At 35.9% G+C, this 16,765-nt stretch overlaps 1 protein-coding gene across 1 annotated transcript in view; it reads right to left on the bottom strand.

Moving 5' to 3' along the window:
* CRISPLD1 (cysteine rich secretory protein LCCL domain containing 1) overlaps positions 1-16,765 on the bottom strand; it is a 50,482-nt gene that overhangs the window by 14,196 nt on the left and 19,521 nt on the right. The window contains exons 3-12 of the mRNA XM_002710644.5: positions 9,098-9,216; positions 8,647-8,779; positions 6,488-6,603; positions 5,699-5,799; positions 3,649-3,789; positions 3,444-3,504; positions 3,273-3,339; positions 2,938-3,068; positions 424-467; positions 263-335 (exon numbers count right to left, since the gene is read on the bottom strand). Of these exons, the coding sequence (XP_002710690.2) occupies positions 263-335; positions 424-467; positions 2,938-3,068; positions 3,273-3,339; positions 3,444-3,504; positions 3,649-3,789; positions 5,699-5,799; positions 6,488-6,603; positions 8,647-8,779; positions 9,098-9,216 (986 nt within the window). The remainder of the gene's footprint in view (positions 1-262; positions 336-423; positions 468-2,937; positions 3,069-3,272; positions 3,340-3,443; positions 3,505-3,648; positions 3,790-5,698; positions 5,800-6,487; positions 6,604-8,646; positions 8,780-9,097; positions 9,217-16,765) is intronic.

Raw genomic sequence — 16,765 nt, 5'->3', positions numbered from 1 at the left:
AATATGAGCATACAGATTACGTGCACAAGCCCGGCTACTATGGAACAGCAGAAAGTACTTATGTATTTGGACAAAGGACACTAGAAATACATGAAATACATGTAGGTTGCTCATCCTGCTTAGCAGGTCAAGATCCCACACAACTTTGAATTCTGGAGACAACAGTTTCAGGTGAAAACACTTATCTCACACACACACACATATATATATCATTCGTTCTTTTTGATGTTACTGTTTTTCACAAGAATTTAGAGAACATTACCTTGGGCAATGCGAGGCAGGCTTATGAAATGGACAGAGCTGTTCTACTGTTGTTTCACAAGTCACAGCCTGAACTGCAGAATTAAAACATAAAACAATAAATCCTTTGGAAGCAATACCACAATATAAAGCAGCAAGAAAATTATATGAAAAAGTGCTTACCTGTTACTTTAGAGACTGTAAAGGAATTAGCAGATTGGTATTTGCTGAGGACAAATAAGAGTAAAAAAATTTTAGAAATCATCATTAGCACAATTTTATTATCTTTTAGTCAATGAATTTTTTTAAACATCTGTATTACAACAGTTAGGTAAGTAGTATTATAAGAATACAACATCTATTTTATGCTAAGTCCATATGACCTTCATGGATATACCAAATTATCATCATTCCTAACATTAGACATAGGTCTCTTTTCATTGTTAACCTCAAGAATTTATAGATAATAGAAAAAGCAATACATGTCTATATATTTGTTTCCTATCAAAATTAATTTTCAAATTTTAATCCTGCATTTCCATATAGCCAAACTATTTAATCCTTCACAATAGTATATACAAGGTAGTGTTGTTGAGACTGCAAATAATTAAGTACCTTACGGGATTGTGCATTAGTTATTTTCTATTTCACCTAGTATATCTAGTAAATTACCTACTGTGAATAAATGGACCTCTTCTCATTACATACACTATTTAAAACAGGAATATAAGATTAAGCACACTATTACATATCAAAATTTTAATTGGTTGATGTATATACTGATTCTCAGAAAACCCTCTATTGCAAAGGATAAGCCTTCTTTGGACTGGTACTTAAATAAGGTACACCCTCCAAATATATTAGCTCAGAATTGAAGTTGTAAAATATCTTGAATCTTTTTTATTTTTGTTTGCTCCAATATTTAATATCACCTACAACGTGCCCAAAAGATGTAACATTGTTTGAGGCACAAACATAGAACCTACTAAATGCAGTCAATTTCATGTTTCAAGGTAATTCCTCTAATAGATATAAGCAAAAATTAAATTTAGATGAAAAAAGTAAATAATAGAGCAAATGTTCTTTGGTATAACATCCACTATTTGGCTTACTAAAGCTAATAACTAATTACTATTTATTGAAGAAAATCAATGTTTGCTGAATAAGTTAACTAATAAATATCACAAACATATTTTACTAAAGAGAGCTTCTGATAATGGCTGAAAATCACACATCAAACTTTTGAACAAAAGTGTACACATAGGAGATCATTAAATTTGTGAGAGTGTATAAATTTTTTTATAATTATGAATTCTAACTTAACCCTTCTGTTAAGTTTCATATAGCTATATAATCACAACAGAAAGAAATTTTGGTACATTTCCTAACAGGCACTTTGCAAGAGGACTTAGAAGAAACAAGACACTACAAAATATTTCAAAAGTCCACGAAGTTCAAAATGCTTACGGATAGGGTGGGCATTGTGGCACAGCAGATTAAACCACTGCTCGTGGTGACCAAACACCATATCAGAGTGCTAGGAATGAGTCCTGGCTAGTCTGCTTTTGATCCAGTTTCCTATAATTATGCCTGGGAGACAGCAGATACGGCCCAAGTACTTGTGTGCCTGTCATCCACATCAAAGACCCTGATGGAGTTCATGTCTCCTTGCGTTGGCCTAGCCCTGTCCCGGTGGTTGCAGCATTTGCAGAGTGAATCAGTAGATGGAAGATCTTTCTGTGTCACTCTATCAGATAAATAAATATATCTTGAAAGAAAAAGCTCATGGAAAATCTATATTCCATTTTCTACAAACTTGTTTTTTTTTTTTTTAAAGATTTTATTTTTTTATTTGAGAGGTAGAGTTATAGACAGTGAGAGGGAGAGACAAGAGAAAGGTCTTCCCTTCCATCTGCTGGTTCACTCCCCAAATGGCTGTAATGGCCAGTGCTGAGCCTATCCAAAGCCAGGAGCTTCTTACAGATCTCCAAAGCGGGTACAGGAGTCCAAGTACTTGGGCCATCTTCTACGGCTTTCCCAGGCCACAGCAGAGATCTGGATTGGAAGAGGAGCAACCGGGACTAGAACTGGAGCCCATATGGGATGTGGAGGATTAACCTACCATGCTACAGCGCTGGCCTCTTCCACTGAATTTTAAAAAAATGCAGTGCTTTGGAATAAGGTATTTCCTACACTTAAGAAGCATTTTAAAAGTTAAGCAATGCTTTTCATGTTGTGTTAAAGTACATATAAACTGACAAAAGATGATACAGTATTTTACATAGAGAATTTTTCAAATGCAGTTTTCCTATTAATTTATCTCATTAATAATGTTTTTACTGCATGAAACAATTTTCTCTAAATAGAGAAGGAAAAATAGGCAAATTAATTAGCCTTCTATGGAGTACTTTATAACTGGAAAATGCCTTGCTTTACATTGGGAATCAACTATAAATGTATATATTTTTAATGATACACTTGAAAGTTGAGTTTTCAAGACCTTCTGTAAACAGAAATGCTCAGCTTTGAATTCAGGTGATCTTTCTTCCTCTCCCACCCACCCCCTGGAAATTTCATAGTTGAATTGAATCTTGAAAGCTACGAACTTCTCCCTTCTATGCTTTGCTCTAAAAGAAAGTGTTAGTTTACTGTTACAACTTAAAATCACCTGGTCCAAAAGATCATCTGGATACTCACCCAATTGTTTGAACACCATTTCTATTAGACTTGATGAAATAATGTTTTCTTCCTTGTCTAGTGATGTCTACCCAACCACCATCATTGTCTATTATACCATAATGAATTGCAGCTCTACAGATGCTGGATTGCTTGGGAAAAAAAAAAAAGAAGATAAAAGGATGTCAAAATATCAGAACTCCATATAAGACACAAACACTTATTAACTACATGACTTCAAATGAATTGAACATTTCTGAGCAAAATACCTACATTTATAGTGATTTTTTACACTAAAACCTGAAAAATTTTATGGAAGGATTCTTTTCCCAAATAATTGTACTTATAATACTTACCATTTCATAATGTACACTGCCAATAACTTTAGCTTTACTATCCAAACAGCCAGCAGGGCATTCATACCTAGTGAAGGTAATTGGGAACAAAATTTAGTTTCTCAGAATGTCAGCATTAAATGAAAATATTTTATATATTCTGTCAGTTTTGAGAATCATAACAGATATTACCTATTGCAGGTTGTTCCTTTGCACTGATCTCTTAATCTTACTTCACAAGAAACAATTTGGGCTAAAAAAAAAAAAAAAAACCAAACAAATAATATGAAAGCAGCTATGATTCACCATATACATTGTAATGACAAGTTTTTTTCTTTTTTTTCTTTACCAAGATGTTTAAATTAATGAAGTGTAGACAGATATGCAATGGTCTTACACATTTGCTGTGTGCTTATGACTTCATTTCTGTTACTGTCATCCGATCTTGTCCGAACGTAGGTATCACGGACTTGTGACTGCTGCCGTTCAATTTCATTTGTTTCTTCTTCCCGAGGAGGATAATACCTGTCTGACCCTTCTGTTAGGGAGAATGTTGTAATAAGTATGAATCCCATTGTACAGCAATACAGATGATCAAATAATTTACCTTTATATATCGATTTAACATTTAAAACCAAAACCCTTCATACTGCTTTGTCACTGGTTTTAGCTTAAGGTGGGACTCTTTTGTACTGAATCAGAATAAATGAAATACATGCAGAGACTTTGAGCTCCTGATTTGTTTATGTGTTTTGTTTTCATAATGAAACTATGAAATCTGCACAGTGATCTCATAAAGTCAGGATTCAGTAAATTTGAATTTGTTTCCTCAAATGAAATCAGATTCTTTAATGATTTACTTATTTATTTATTTGAAAGGCACAATGACAGAGACAGGGAGACAGCAAGAAATTTTCCATCTATTGGTTAATTCCTCAAATGCCGGCAACATCCAGGGTAGTGCCATGCCAAAGCCAGAAGCCAGGAACTCCACACAGGTCTCCTGCATGGGCCCAGCTTGGGTCATCCTTCCATACTTTCCTAGTCACATCAGGAGGGAGCTGGATCAAAAGCACAGCAGCCCAGACTCAAACCTGATAGGGGCTCACAGTGGATGCAAGTTGTGGCTTAATCAGCTGTGCCACAACTCAGCAGAAATCCTAACAATTCTATCTTCAGGAGGATCACGTTTAGAATTCTCCCAAATGGGAATTAGATCTAAACAAGGACTAACATGCCTTGTTTCTCATTACAGGACCTGTTTCCATGGAAAGGCTTGTCTATCTGGGGAGGAAATTCAACATGTAGAAATTTAAACTTTGAATTTTTTCCCAGATGGCTTATATTCAAGGGCTTAACAGTGACACTTTGTAAAGGTGAATTATTTTCACGTATGTCCAAGAATTGAGAATCCAGAAAACAGGAAATATGAATTCAGAGGAAAGTCAATTTTCAGTACACTACAGAAGTTTTTGGTGAAGGGGCAGGCAGGGTGCAGGTTTAGGGGAGTGGAAAACACTCACCCAATAGCAAAAATGCTGCAAAGGCTTCCAGGATTTTAAAAATGGCTTACATAATCGAGTGACATATATGGGCATATGTATATGTATGTGAGAGCACTACTTTTACAACAGTTTTACAGTACTACATTTTTTGTTATTTTGGCTTGAGAATTTGTATTGAGCAAGGTCCAATTAGATACATGAATGGAGGGCCGGCACTGTGGTGCAGGGGGGTTAACGCCCTGGCCTGAAGCGCTGGCATTCTACATGGGTGCCGGTTTGAGACCCGGCTGCTCCACTTCCAGTCCAGCTCTCTGCTATGGCCTGGGAAAGCAGTAGAAGATGGCTCAAGTCCTTGGGTCCCTGCACCTGTGTGGGAGACTAGGAAGAAGCTCCTGGCTCCTGGTCTCAGATCAGTGAAGCTCCGGCCATTGAGGCCAATTGGGGCGTGAACCATCGGATCTCTCTCTCTCTCTCTCTCTCTCTCTCTCTCTGCCTCTCCTCTCTGTGTAACTCTTTCAAATAAATAAAAAAAAATTTAAAAAGATACATGAATGGATACTTTCATAAAAACTTTTAAGTGCTAAAAATAAATTGTATTAAATACTTCAAAACCACCAACAGTTATGTTAGTCAACAATATAATAGTCAATAATATAATAGCTTTAAGAATACAAACATACTTCTCACTCTAGTGTAATTTCAAAGTGGAACTGGAAGTGACTATCTGAAATAATCATGAAACTTTCTTTTAAATATGCAGTTATAAGAGAATTATTGTTATAAATATTTTAAATTAATTCTTCAAAATATTTGAAAGAGCTCTGTAAACTTTTCATGTAATAATTAGCATGCACTCTTGGCTTTTCTAATGCGAATTAATGTACATGTACAGCTGGATTAAAACATCAATCAAAGTGAATATTACAACAAAACAGCACTGACCTTTGTAGCACAGATTTTCTCTACAGCCCCCTCCAAAACTAGGTGGGCAAGCAGAGCATGGCCGTCCGTGTTTGTAAGGGGCGTGGCCCCACCAGTTTCCCCTAAAGAGATGATCCATCCATTAACAGGGAGTCTAACAGCACAATTTGTAAGATGTTAAAAAACATTACTAAGGCTCTTCTAACTAATGATTTTGATGTGCTAGATTTAAGACATTTGCAAATTTTACTATAATAGTGTCCTTTGGGTTACAGGTTTAAATATAGATTACTGCTGCATTTTTTTTGAAAGTTTTCTAAGGCATCTTCTGTGTATACTGTTAAAAATTTTACAAATCAAATTTTTGCATGAAACAACTCTGCTATGGAATATACACCTATAGTCTATGTTTTTAATAAAAACACACTTTAGACTCAATTCATCATGAGAATTATGTAGTATTTTCAGTGTGATCACTTAAATAGTTTTTACACAGAGCAAAAGACACTTCTCAACCTATAGTTCCTAATCATCAATTAATAAAAATTAATAAATCTTTATGGAATATATAAATTGACATAAAATATATTCCCTGTATCCCCAAAGATCATATTTTCAATTTTCAAATTCTCTTGAAGCCCCAACTTTTACATATCACATAACTAATCATCACCACATTAAATACACTGAATTAAGACAATAAACTTTACTCAATTCACACCACAAATGAGAAAAGAAATATAAGAATATAAAGTAGCTTTCCATTTTTAAGAAAAATTTACATGTGAAAGTAATGTTTTATCCACTTACTTTGGGGAATAATTGCACACCAAGTAGACAGCTTTGGGCCAGATCTGTCCCCAGATGTTCATATTGTGGCACAAATTAATGGCACAGCCTATTCTGCTACTTGTTGCCCATACCACCTACATCAGAGAACAGAAAGGCTCAGAGATAACAGGCTCAAATGAAAAAAGCCAGCAACTTATCCAACAGAAAAAATGTACAAAACTGATCTTGAGAAAGTCACATGTATCTCTCCAAATGAAATGAGGAAATATCAAAAGGGGTATTTTTCTTGTGACTTTGGATAGTCCCTAACTCAAATATACACAGAGATCTATAAGTAAAGAGCTCTATCTGGTATAAAACATAAGCATTTTCAGAATGTAAGCTCACTACATAATTCCAAAGTTATATCTTCACAAAGTTATATGTCATATTAATATTTCAGTGTAGACATATATCTATCCAAGAACAGAATTCTATCTTCAACACAAAGTACTCAAGCAAAAATTCAGGTGTTCAAATTTCTTACATAACATGATCTCTTTACTGTGTCACTAGTTGTCAGGTAGCTTGTAGCTAATCTTAGTCTTGTCACATGCAAAGCACATAGAACATCAGTATGCTTTATATTTACTGAAAAGAGGTCATAGAAATCTGGAAACTTAACTCAGTGGTGAGCTTCACCTAAATGAATCTGCCTTTGTTTGATTTAGAAATGCAGAATATATCCAATGCCAAATGTGAGCACATTTGAAAAAGTTCATGGAAAGCGTATGCTGTTACCTACATTTTCCATAAACTTTTTGAAGCATCAGTAACAGTAAATATTGAATGCTACTGGTAAATAATACTATACTTTCCATTTTGGAACAAAAATTTTGACTTTGAAAATGGTAAATTTCTCTCCATGTACATGAGTTGGTGCCAGACTGAAAGGTTTCACTGAAACAATGTTTAGACCTTCTGAGGAGGTAATTACTTACAGTGTTTATAGAAATATGTCAGCCTATTCCACACAATCAACAAATATACTTTTCTGTATAGTATCTATTAGGGCTTGGCTACGAGTTTGGATGTCGAATGCCTCCTTAAGGCTCATGTGTTAAAAGCCTGGTCCACAGGCCAGCGCCGCAGTTCAATAGGCTAATCCTCCACCTAGCGGCGCCAGCACACCAGGTTGTAGTCCCGGTCGGGGCGCTGGATTCTGTCCCGGTTGCCCCCCTTCCAGGCCAGCTCTCTGCGGGGCGCTGGATTCTGTCCCGGTTGCCCCCCTTCCAGGCCAGCTCTCTGCTATGGCCCGGGAGTGCAGTGGAGGATGGCCCAAGTGCTTGGGCCCTGCACCCCATGGGAGACCAGGAGAAGCACCTGGCTCCTGCCTTCGGATCAGTGTGGTGCGCTGGCCACAGCGCACTGGCCGCGGCGGCCAATGGAGGGTGAACCAACGGCAAAAGGAAGACCTTTCTCTCTGTCTCTCTCTCTCACTGTCCACTCTGCCTGTAAAAAAAAAAAAAAAAAAAAAAAAAGCCTGGAAGCCTGGTCCACAAACTCCTATGTTAACGGTACTAAGAGACAGAACTTAACCTAATTACGGTGTTTAGTGGGGAGGGCCTTTTGGAAGTGATTAGATTTTATGAGTTTTTTAGGGTAAAGCACCCTTGACCGAATCATGACTTTGTAAGGAGAGACAATGAATCCCTTCTTGCCATGTGAAAGCCGCTGCCTGCAGTGCTGGCATCCTCTATGGATGCTGGTTCAAGTCCCAGCTGCTCTGCTTCCAATGCAGCAGCATTCTAACCCACCTTGGATAGCACCAGAAGATGGCCCAAGTACTTGGCTCTCTACCATCCACGTGGGAGTCCCACATGGAGTTACGGTTCCTGCCTCACCCAGCTCCAGCCATTGCAGCCATTCTGCTCTGTGCTGCCTGAGGATCAGCCAGCGAGAATGCCATCACCTGATGCAAAATCAACTGGACTATGAACCTCAAAATCATGAGCTAAACAACGCTTTGGTTTTTTTAAAGTTGGTTTTCTCAGATATTTCATTGTCGTAATGAGAAGCTGAATAATACAACAACCAGATAAAGGAATATAAGGAAGATGCATAGTCAGTAGCCTAATTCTCCTATGGGTATCCTAACTCAATCTGGAGGAAAGGAATAAAATATGCCTCAAACATACCTGGGTATAATGAGTGCACACAGGACCAGAACATCTGAATGGACAGTAAGGGTTGCATTCATGTTCATATGGGTAGCTAAAGTCTTTCACCTCATCATACCATGCTTGTACATGAAAAGTTGGGGGCCTGTATCTATCAGAAAGAAAATAATCACAAAGAGCAAGAAAAGCAAGGTTAGCAAAATATAAAATACTGCAAAATAGATTGATAAAGCTTGATAGAAAGATATCTTAAATACGTCCATTACATGATTAATATACTAACGTTTTAAAACAAAGATAAGTTTACAAAACTGCTGAGTCATATGGCATGATATTTGGTTTTTGTTGTCTTATAATAACTTATCTGTCTTCTAGGCAGCAAGCCTCTGAAAATGTGCAATGACGAATTAATAAACATTTCATTTCAAACTCTTACATTTGCAAAAACAAAGAGTTGCACGTTACCTACCTTCCCCAATGTGCTCCCAAGTTCTGCCCAATGGATGGCAATAAGTTTGCAGGTCCATGCTCCCACAAACAAGTTTCAGCCCAGGATTCTGCAGATCTTTCCAGTTCTACATCCCATGTCTAAAGTTTAAAACACAAACAAAATACAGATATATACACATAATGTACAAACACAGACACTGAACTGAACTCTACTGAGTTCTTACGTTTTTCTCCCTTCTTTGCAAAGTCAACACCTTAGTCCGGGTTCTCATCATTTCTCACCTAAATTATTGAACTAGCCTGATTCTCTCCTTGACCACATCTTCTTTCCTCTTATCTGCCCAACAACTTGTCAGAACTACCAAAATGATTTCAAATCCATGTAACTCCTCTGCTTAAATTGTCCAAAAAGTCCTTCCACACATGAAGTCCAAGGTCCTTATTTCTTAATGTAATATCTTTTGCTGGCATTATTTTCTCTGCTTTCTCTCAGGCAGACCCTACTATTTATCAATATAATACATTCTCTGTGATCTATTTTCAATTCTATTAGAAGTAAGCTCTTTCTTCCTTAGGCTCTTAAAGTTTTGTTGTTATGTTTCTTTGTTTAGCACCTAATAAACTGCAGTATCGGTACTGCTTGACATGTCTATTTCACAAAACTATAGATTGCTTTGGGGTAATTACTTACATTGGGCATATCTGGCCAACTTTCTCTCACATACACAGATGACTAAATGTTTGTTGAATATAGGAAGGATTAATAAATTTGATTCTCACAAAATACATTACTTTTAAACAAAAATTTATTAAGCGTCACTAATTCAGAATTTTGAAATAATTTATAAAGAATTAAAATTATAAAATGATTACTGAAATAAACATCAAATACTGGGCTTAGTAGTCAATTTTTCTTTTAAATTATTTACTAATTGAAAGAGTTAGAGAGGGAGAGACCGACAAAGAGATTGATCTTCCATCCACTGTTTCACTCCCCAGATGGCCAAATAGGGCTAGAAGTTTCTTGCTCGTCTCTTATGTGGCTGGCAGGGGGCCCAAGCACTTGAGTCACCCTCTGCTGCTCTCCCTAGGCCATTAGCAGGGAACTGGATCATAAGTGGAGCAGCTGGGACATGAAATGGTGCCCATATGGGATACTGGTGTTGCAGGCAGTGGCTTTACCCACTAGACCATAACGCCAGTCCCCCCAACTTGTTTTTAACTCAAAGAAACGGGTTGTACTTAAATGTGATGGTAAAAGCATAAAGTAGAACTGGATTCTACGTTGCCAATATAATTACAGCACTCTGGACATGACAGAGGACAGAAAAAGAGTCTACGGAACAGAACAGGGAACAACCGAAGGCAACAGCAATGAAGTTACAGAAGAGCAAAGACTGAAATGATGTTTAGACTTAAATTTCTAGAAGTTAGTGAGAGATCAAAGGTAAATGGTGAGCAAAGAGAAAAGGCAAAGAATGATCAGGTTACCAAACGGAGAAAGTGAATATAGGAAGAAAATGTATCTGAGTATTTTTTTAATTTTTAATTTTTAATTAGTTTTTAACAGATTCAATGTGATCTGCTGATATAATTCTAAGAACATAATATTCTCTTCCTCTCTCCCTCCCTGTGTATTTCTAGGCATATTTCAGAGGGGATGCAGGAAGACAGTATATGTCACATAGAGTGGGAATACACGATTGGGGTTCTAAAGAAAAAATATATACTGAAGATATGAGTTAAGTTATTTTCTCAGGGATTAATTTCTTCAAGTAAATTATATAGAAAGAGAATAGAAGTGAAAAAATGAAAGAGAAAACAAATGAAAAAAAAACAATCCCAGGGTTATTAAAATTGAAGATGAGAAAAAAATGTGATTATAAAAGTCAGGAAAATGGAATCAGAAATGTTAAAGGAAAACAAAAACCAGATTAAATTTTAGAAATGATGTGACAAGAAATTTGAAAAGTAGAAAATGAGCAATAGGTCAAGTGACACAGAGAATTCAAGAAAGATGAGGTTTGCTAAATACTACTTCATGGTTAAGGGCAAATTAAAATCAATGACAGTAGAAATCAGGACACAAAAGATTAATGAGTGAACAGTAAGAGAAAGCAAGTGGGGGTTACTTTCTCAAAGCTTTAGAAAGGAAGAGGAGGTGAAACAGAAGGAAGGAAAGATGCCAGGATATAGGGAGAATCTGCTTGCTTGTTTTGATTTTTTAAAGGACAGAAGAAGCCTAACCAAGAGTATAGTGGCACAACAGCTTAATTCTTTGCTTGAGATTCCCACATCCTGCATCAGAGTGCTGGTTTAAAGCCTGATTACTCCACTTTCTATCTTGCTTCCCACTAATGCATCCTGGGAAACAGCAGATGCTGGCTCAAGTGCTTAGCCCCCGTGACCCACATGGGAAATGCAGATGGAGTTCCAGGTTCCGGTCTTTGACCTGACCCAGCCGTGGCTGCTGCAGGCATTTTCCATTTGGAGAGTGAACCAGTGGACAGAAGATCTGTCAATCTCTCTTTTCTTTTAATAAGACTAGAGGCTGAAAGGAAAATAAACCAGAGAGAAAGAGGTGGCCCCTCAATCTATCTCTTCCACACTGTATGATAAGGAGAAATTTAATCAATTTATATATTTTCATAAATGAATATTTGCCTCATTTGACTGTAGGTATGAAATATGGAAAAATCAATGTTTTCAAAGTCACAAAATAAAATTTATATAAAACTAGAATAAGTATATTCTTACTACAATGACTCTTATTATCTAACAAAAGTATAAAATATATGGTTACATTCAAGTAAAAATTAGAAGCAAGAATCATTGATTTTCATAATTCCTTAATTTGCACTGAAATAATTTCAATTATTCAAGATGATCAGTTTTATGACACTGACATGTGAAACACATGCTATAACCATTAAGCAAGCAATTCATTTTTCAACAATAGGCATACTATGATTAACACCACTATTTGACTTAATTTTATAATTATATATTTTATTTATAATGTAAAGATATAAATTTAAGTTGTTGTTATTGCCTATCCAAACAAAAATTAGGTAGGAAACAATGTATAGGACTGATGTCCCAGAAAATGGGAAAAATGCATTTCTTTTGTATCCAGAAAGCTAGAGAAATGAGAACCTCTCAAAAGCCAGCAGAATTCCAAACTAGAGCACCCCAACAGGTAGGAGACAAACTCTCGTCTTCAATCCTAGAAATCAGATTCTTATATACCACCACTTTCGCCATATGCACAGTAAAATCACACTTATCCATGGATTCTAAAAAGCAAGCTCATATTCAAAGTGTAATCAATAACCAAATTAAATTATAAACAATTCCCAGATGGCTTTAAAAAATGCTTAGGAAACACTGTAATAGTTTTAAAATACCCTTCCCACAAAACAGTTGAAATTATCTCCTCTCTCCTTCAATTTCAGCTGGACAATAACACATTTCCCCCATACACACACCCCAGAAAACATCTATTTAAAGTATACAAAATTCATGTATTTCATAAATACAACTTCAGGAACATAGCGATTCTTCCCACCCACACCCCCACATCTTCTTCCTCTTCCCTCTCCTAGCCCCATTCTTATTTTTCACCGAGAGCTATTTGCAATTAACTTTATACATATAAGGTTAACCCTATACTAAGTAAAGAGTTCAACAAGTAGTAATGAAAAACAAAAAAATAACCCTGTTCCTCAACAGTCCAGACAAGGGCTGTTCAAAGTCATCCCATCTCAAAGTGTCAATTCCATTGCGATGGCTTACCATAGGAATGTGTGTGCTCTATTAGCAACACACTTCTAATAAACAAAACAAGACTGTGTTATTTCTGAGGCTAGCTTGCAAAAACTCCATCTTTCCAGACTTTTATTTCTTTTAAGACATATCTTCACTGGCCTGAGCCAACAAATTAAGAGCATGGCTATTGTGAAGAGGCAGCAGGAAAGACAATACAGAGACCACACAGAAATGGAGACACAGGAATTGGCTCCAGCTGTGTGAATTTTCCCAGTCTAGTCACAAGACATGTGCGTTTGCCAGTCCTCAGACAATGGCAGTCCAGGTCATGGCAAACACCCTATAGGACCAGGAGTGAGGACCACCCAGCCAGCTGAATCCTCAGAGTTTCTGACCTCCACTCAAGGTCAATTTACTCTAGTTTGTCAGTTTTTCTTGTGAAACTGGATATGGATTCTGTTTAGCGAAGTACATAACTGGTTCCACACTCACAAATGTGTATATTTCAAAAGTTTATATATCTGTTCTACAGAAACTAGAATATGAACTAAAATCATTCAAGTGCTTTAACTTTTCTTATTTGTAAAATGTGTCAGTTGAAATAGAAGGTTACTCAGATCACTTAGAGGATTGAAATTCATTTATTAATACAAGATATTAGCTGTTTTTAAGGTATGAGTTCGTTTTTCATTTAGCCCACAAACACAGGAAAGGAAACTGAATAAACTATAATACTGCTAAGATAAGAGCATATATTATTTTAATATAAGAAATAGGCAGAGAGGCATGCAACTAAAATTTATTTCCGCATCAATATTTGATAAATATTAATTAGTAATAATTTAATACTTTTGAAAATCAAGCATGGATGTTTAGGTTAACTTCACTAATATGAGTAAAGATTTTTTTAAAAAAATGTACTGAAAGTATAGCAGTCCTGGAAGAAATATTATGTCATGATAGCAGCACAGAATGTATATTTTTATTCTACAACATATTTCAGGCTTTAAGAATACCAATAACTCATACTCATCCCATTTAAATGTAGGTTGGCTCTACACATTTCTATTTAAATTCAGGTTTGAAAATTAAATCAAGATGGCCTAAGGCACTTATTGTTTTTTCTCTCTCTGAACTATTCACCCAGCACTAATTTTATTCACCCAACACTAATTTAAAGTCAAACCACACTAAAATTACCATTTCTTTATAAAATAGTACTTGAAGAATATAGAAACAAAAACAACTTTATTTTCCAACAGCATCTGTAAGTTGTTCCTTCTTAGAGCAAAGTTTCAATGAAGTTTTATTACTAAAAGAAAAATATAAAATACTACTGACATTTTAAATATTTTTAAGCAAATAAAACATGTTTGTGAGTGTGAAATTTTAAAACTTGACAAAAGACATTGAAAAATGAACCTAGAAATACATAGCAATTTTAGTACTAAAATGCTATACTTACAAAAACTGGAAGTTATATATATATCTCTAGACACATGGAAATTTAATTTATTTCTATACTCTGAAATCTGAATAAGCATACAATCATATTCTCACTAGCATATATGCTGTTCTGCTCTAGTAGTCATAAAATAGACAATTAATGATAGCTAGAAATTCTTCAAGAATGTAGTTTTTGGCACAGTTAAAGCTGCTAGCTTACCACACAGTTGTGTCTCCATAAATTAGGTAAAAACAATCATCAGTGAAATAATTTTTCCTTCTCTTTGATAAGGAGAATAATTTCTTCTCTTAAAAATGATTACGTATTTTCAAGTCTATCTTCTGACTATAGCCTGAAGATTAATATCCTTTTGTTAACTGACGTTACAAGAATTCTAATAATTGGGGCCGGCGCTGTGGCACAGCAGGTTAAAGCCCCAGCCTGCAATGCTGGCATCCCATATGGGCGCCTGTAGAGTTCTGGCTGCTCCTCTTCCAATCCAGCTCTCTGCTATGGCCTGGGAAAGCAGTAGAAGATGGCCCAACTCCTTGGGCCCCTGTACCCGCATGGGAGATCTAGAAGAAGCTCCTGGCTCCTGGCTTCAGATCAGCTCAGCTCTGGCTGTTGCAGTCATTTGGCAAGTGAACCAGTGGAATGGAAGACCTCTCTACCTCTCTTTCTCTCTCATGTAACTCTGTCTTTCAAATAAATAAAACAATTCTTCAAAAAAAATGGTAATAATTAGCCTTTGACTATAATACTTATTAGGTACCCTAAGTAAGTGACAATTAAACATTAGCCCATAATATAATTTACAATTTCATTTGGACTTTTAATATATCATTTCTCCCTGGAAAGTAATAATCTAATGAAAGCATGTAGGTACTGAGAATAGTTATGCCAGAAATATGGATATAGCCTGTAAGATCTGGTCTTACCTCCCCACCATTAAAAACTACAAAAAAAAAAAAACAAAAAACATAAAATTAATTTAAATTGTTTAAGCATTTGTGATAAATCTGAAAAATGAATTACATACTCTTCTTTTGAGACCTACAAATATGAATAATTAACTCTGAATACTATTCCAGAATCTCCAATCCTACCCACTCCAGTTCCAAGTACTGCTGTCTAAAGTACTGACAATAACCTTCAATGGCGATGAAAATACCCTTTCCTTGGTGTTATATATTCTGGACATACATACATTCAAGGGTATTACTAACACAGTTTCCTCCTATTTTCTCATTTGGGTGAGTCAAAAGTAAGCTACTAGTCCAAATGACTCAAACCACTGATAAATGACATAATATATCCTACGAGGATTTTCTTTCCTATCTAAATTTTATACTTTCAAATTTATCTTTTTGATTATGCCACGTTTGGTGCCAGTCTTATTATTGATATTTATAATCTCTTAGAAAACACCCTGTATTGCTTATAGCACCTATGATAACTTATTAATTGTAAAATAATACTTCTGGTGACAATTAAAAGTCATTTTTGTGATTTGAAAGATCACATAACGACATAGGTTTCAGATTTTCTAATTATGAATCTAATTATTAGAGCTGTGATCATTTCTGAACAATTTGCTTTAATACTGTTCAAAACTGATATTTACAACTATAAATAGTAAAATTTCCTAGTTAGTTGACTAGAAGTATATTTTCATTAAACATTAAACCAGGCCACTTTTGCTTTGTCCTGAAGGTGTGATGATGGTAGACTTCTACATCTTATCTTATTCTACACCCAATATTCTTTTAAAAATTATCTTTTTTGCTACATTTACTTTATTTATTTGAAACACAGAGTTACAGAGAGAGAGAACGAGAGCGAGACAGAGAATAAGAGAGAGAGAAAGGAAAGAGATTTTCCATGTGCTGGTTCAATTCCCAAATGACCACAAAGGTCAGGGATAGGCCAGGCAGAAGCCAGGACCCAGAAAATTCTTCCAAGTGTCTCACATGGGTGAAAGGGCCCAAGCACTTGGGTCATCTTCTGCTGATTTCCCAGGCACATTAGCAGGAAGCTGGATTGAAAGTGGAGCAGCTGGGAATCAAACTGGCACCCATATGGGATGCTAGCATTGCAGGTTGCTTTACCCACTACATCATAACCCCAGCTTCTCTACACCCAATTTTTTCAGCCAACACAAGAATGTGCAAGTGGTTGAAAAAAAATCAAAGGCACAGATAATTTTTTTTCTAAATATCACCTTTGTAAGATTTTTCTTGCTATACTGACACTTTTGTAAAGGCTGGTTTGTAAAGTATCCATCTTATTTCACAGTTAAATCCCTCCCCATGTTATTGTGTTTTCCCTGTTAAATCAGAAACAATCCAAAAATATGGTGTAAGGTGTCAGTATAGCCCTTTTCTATAGCAATAACGCGACCTTCAAGATATCCCAATCATTTGTTAGTCTATGTAAGTAACACACTGCATAGTTCAGGAGACCTCGGATTCA

The sequence above is a fragment of the Oryctolagus cuniculus genome, chromosome 6, assembly GCF_964237555.1.
Source record: "Oryctolagus cuniculus chromosome 6, mOryCun1.1, whole genome shotgun sequence".
Classification (NCBI taxonomy): Eukaryota; Metazoa; Chordata; class Mammalia; order Lagomorpha; family Leporidae; genus Oryctolagus; species Oryctolagus cuniculus.
This window is presented reverse-complemented; position numbering and strand designations above follow the sequence as displayed.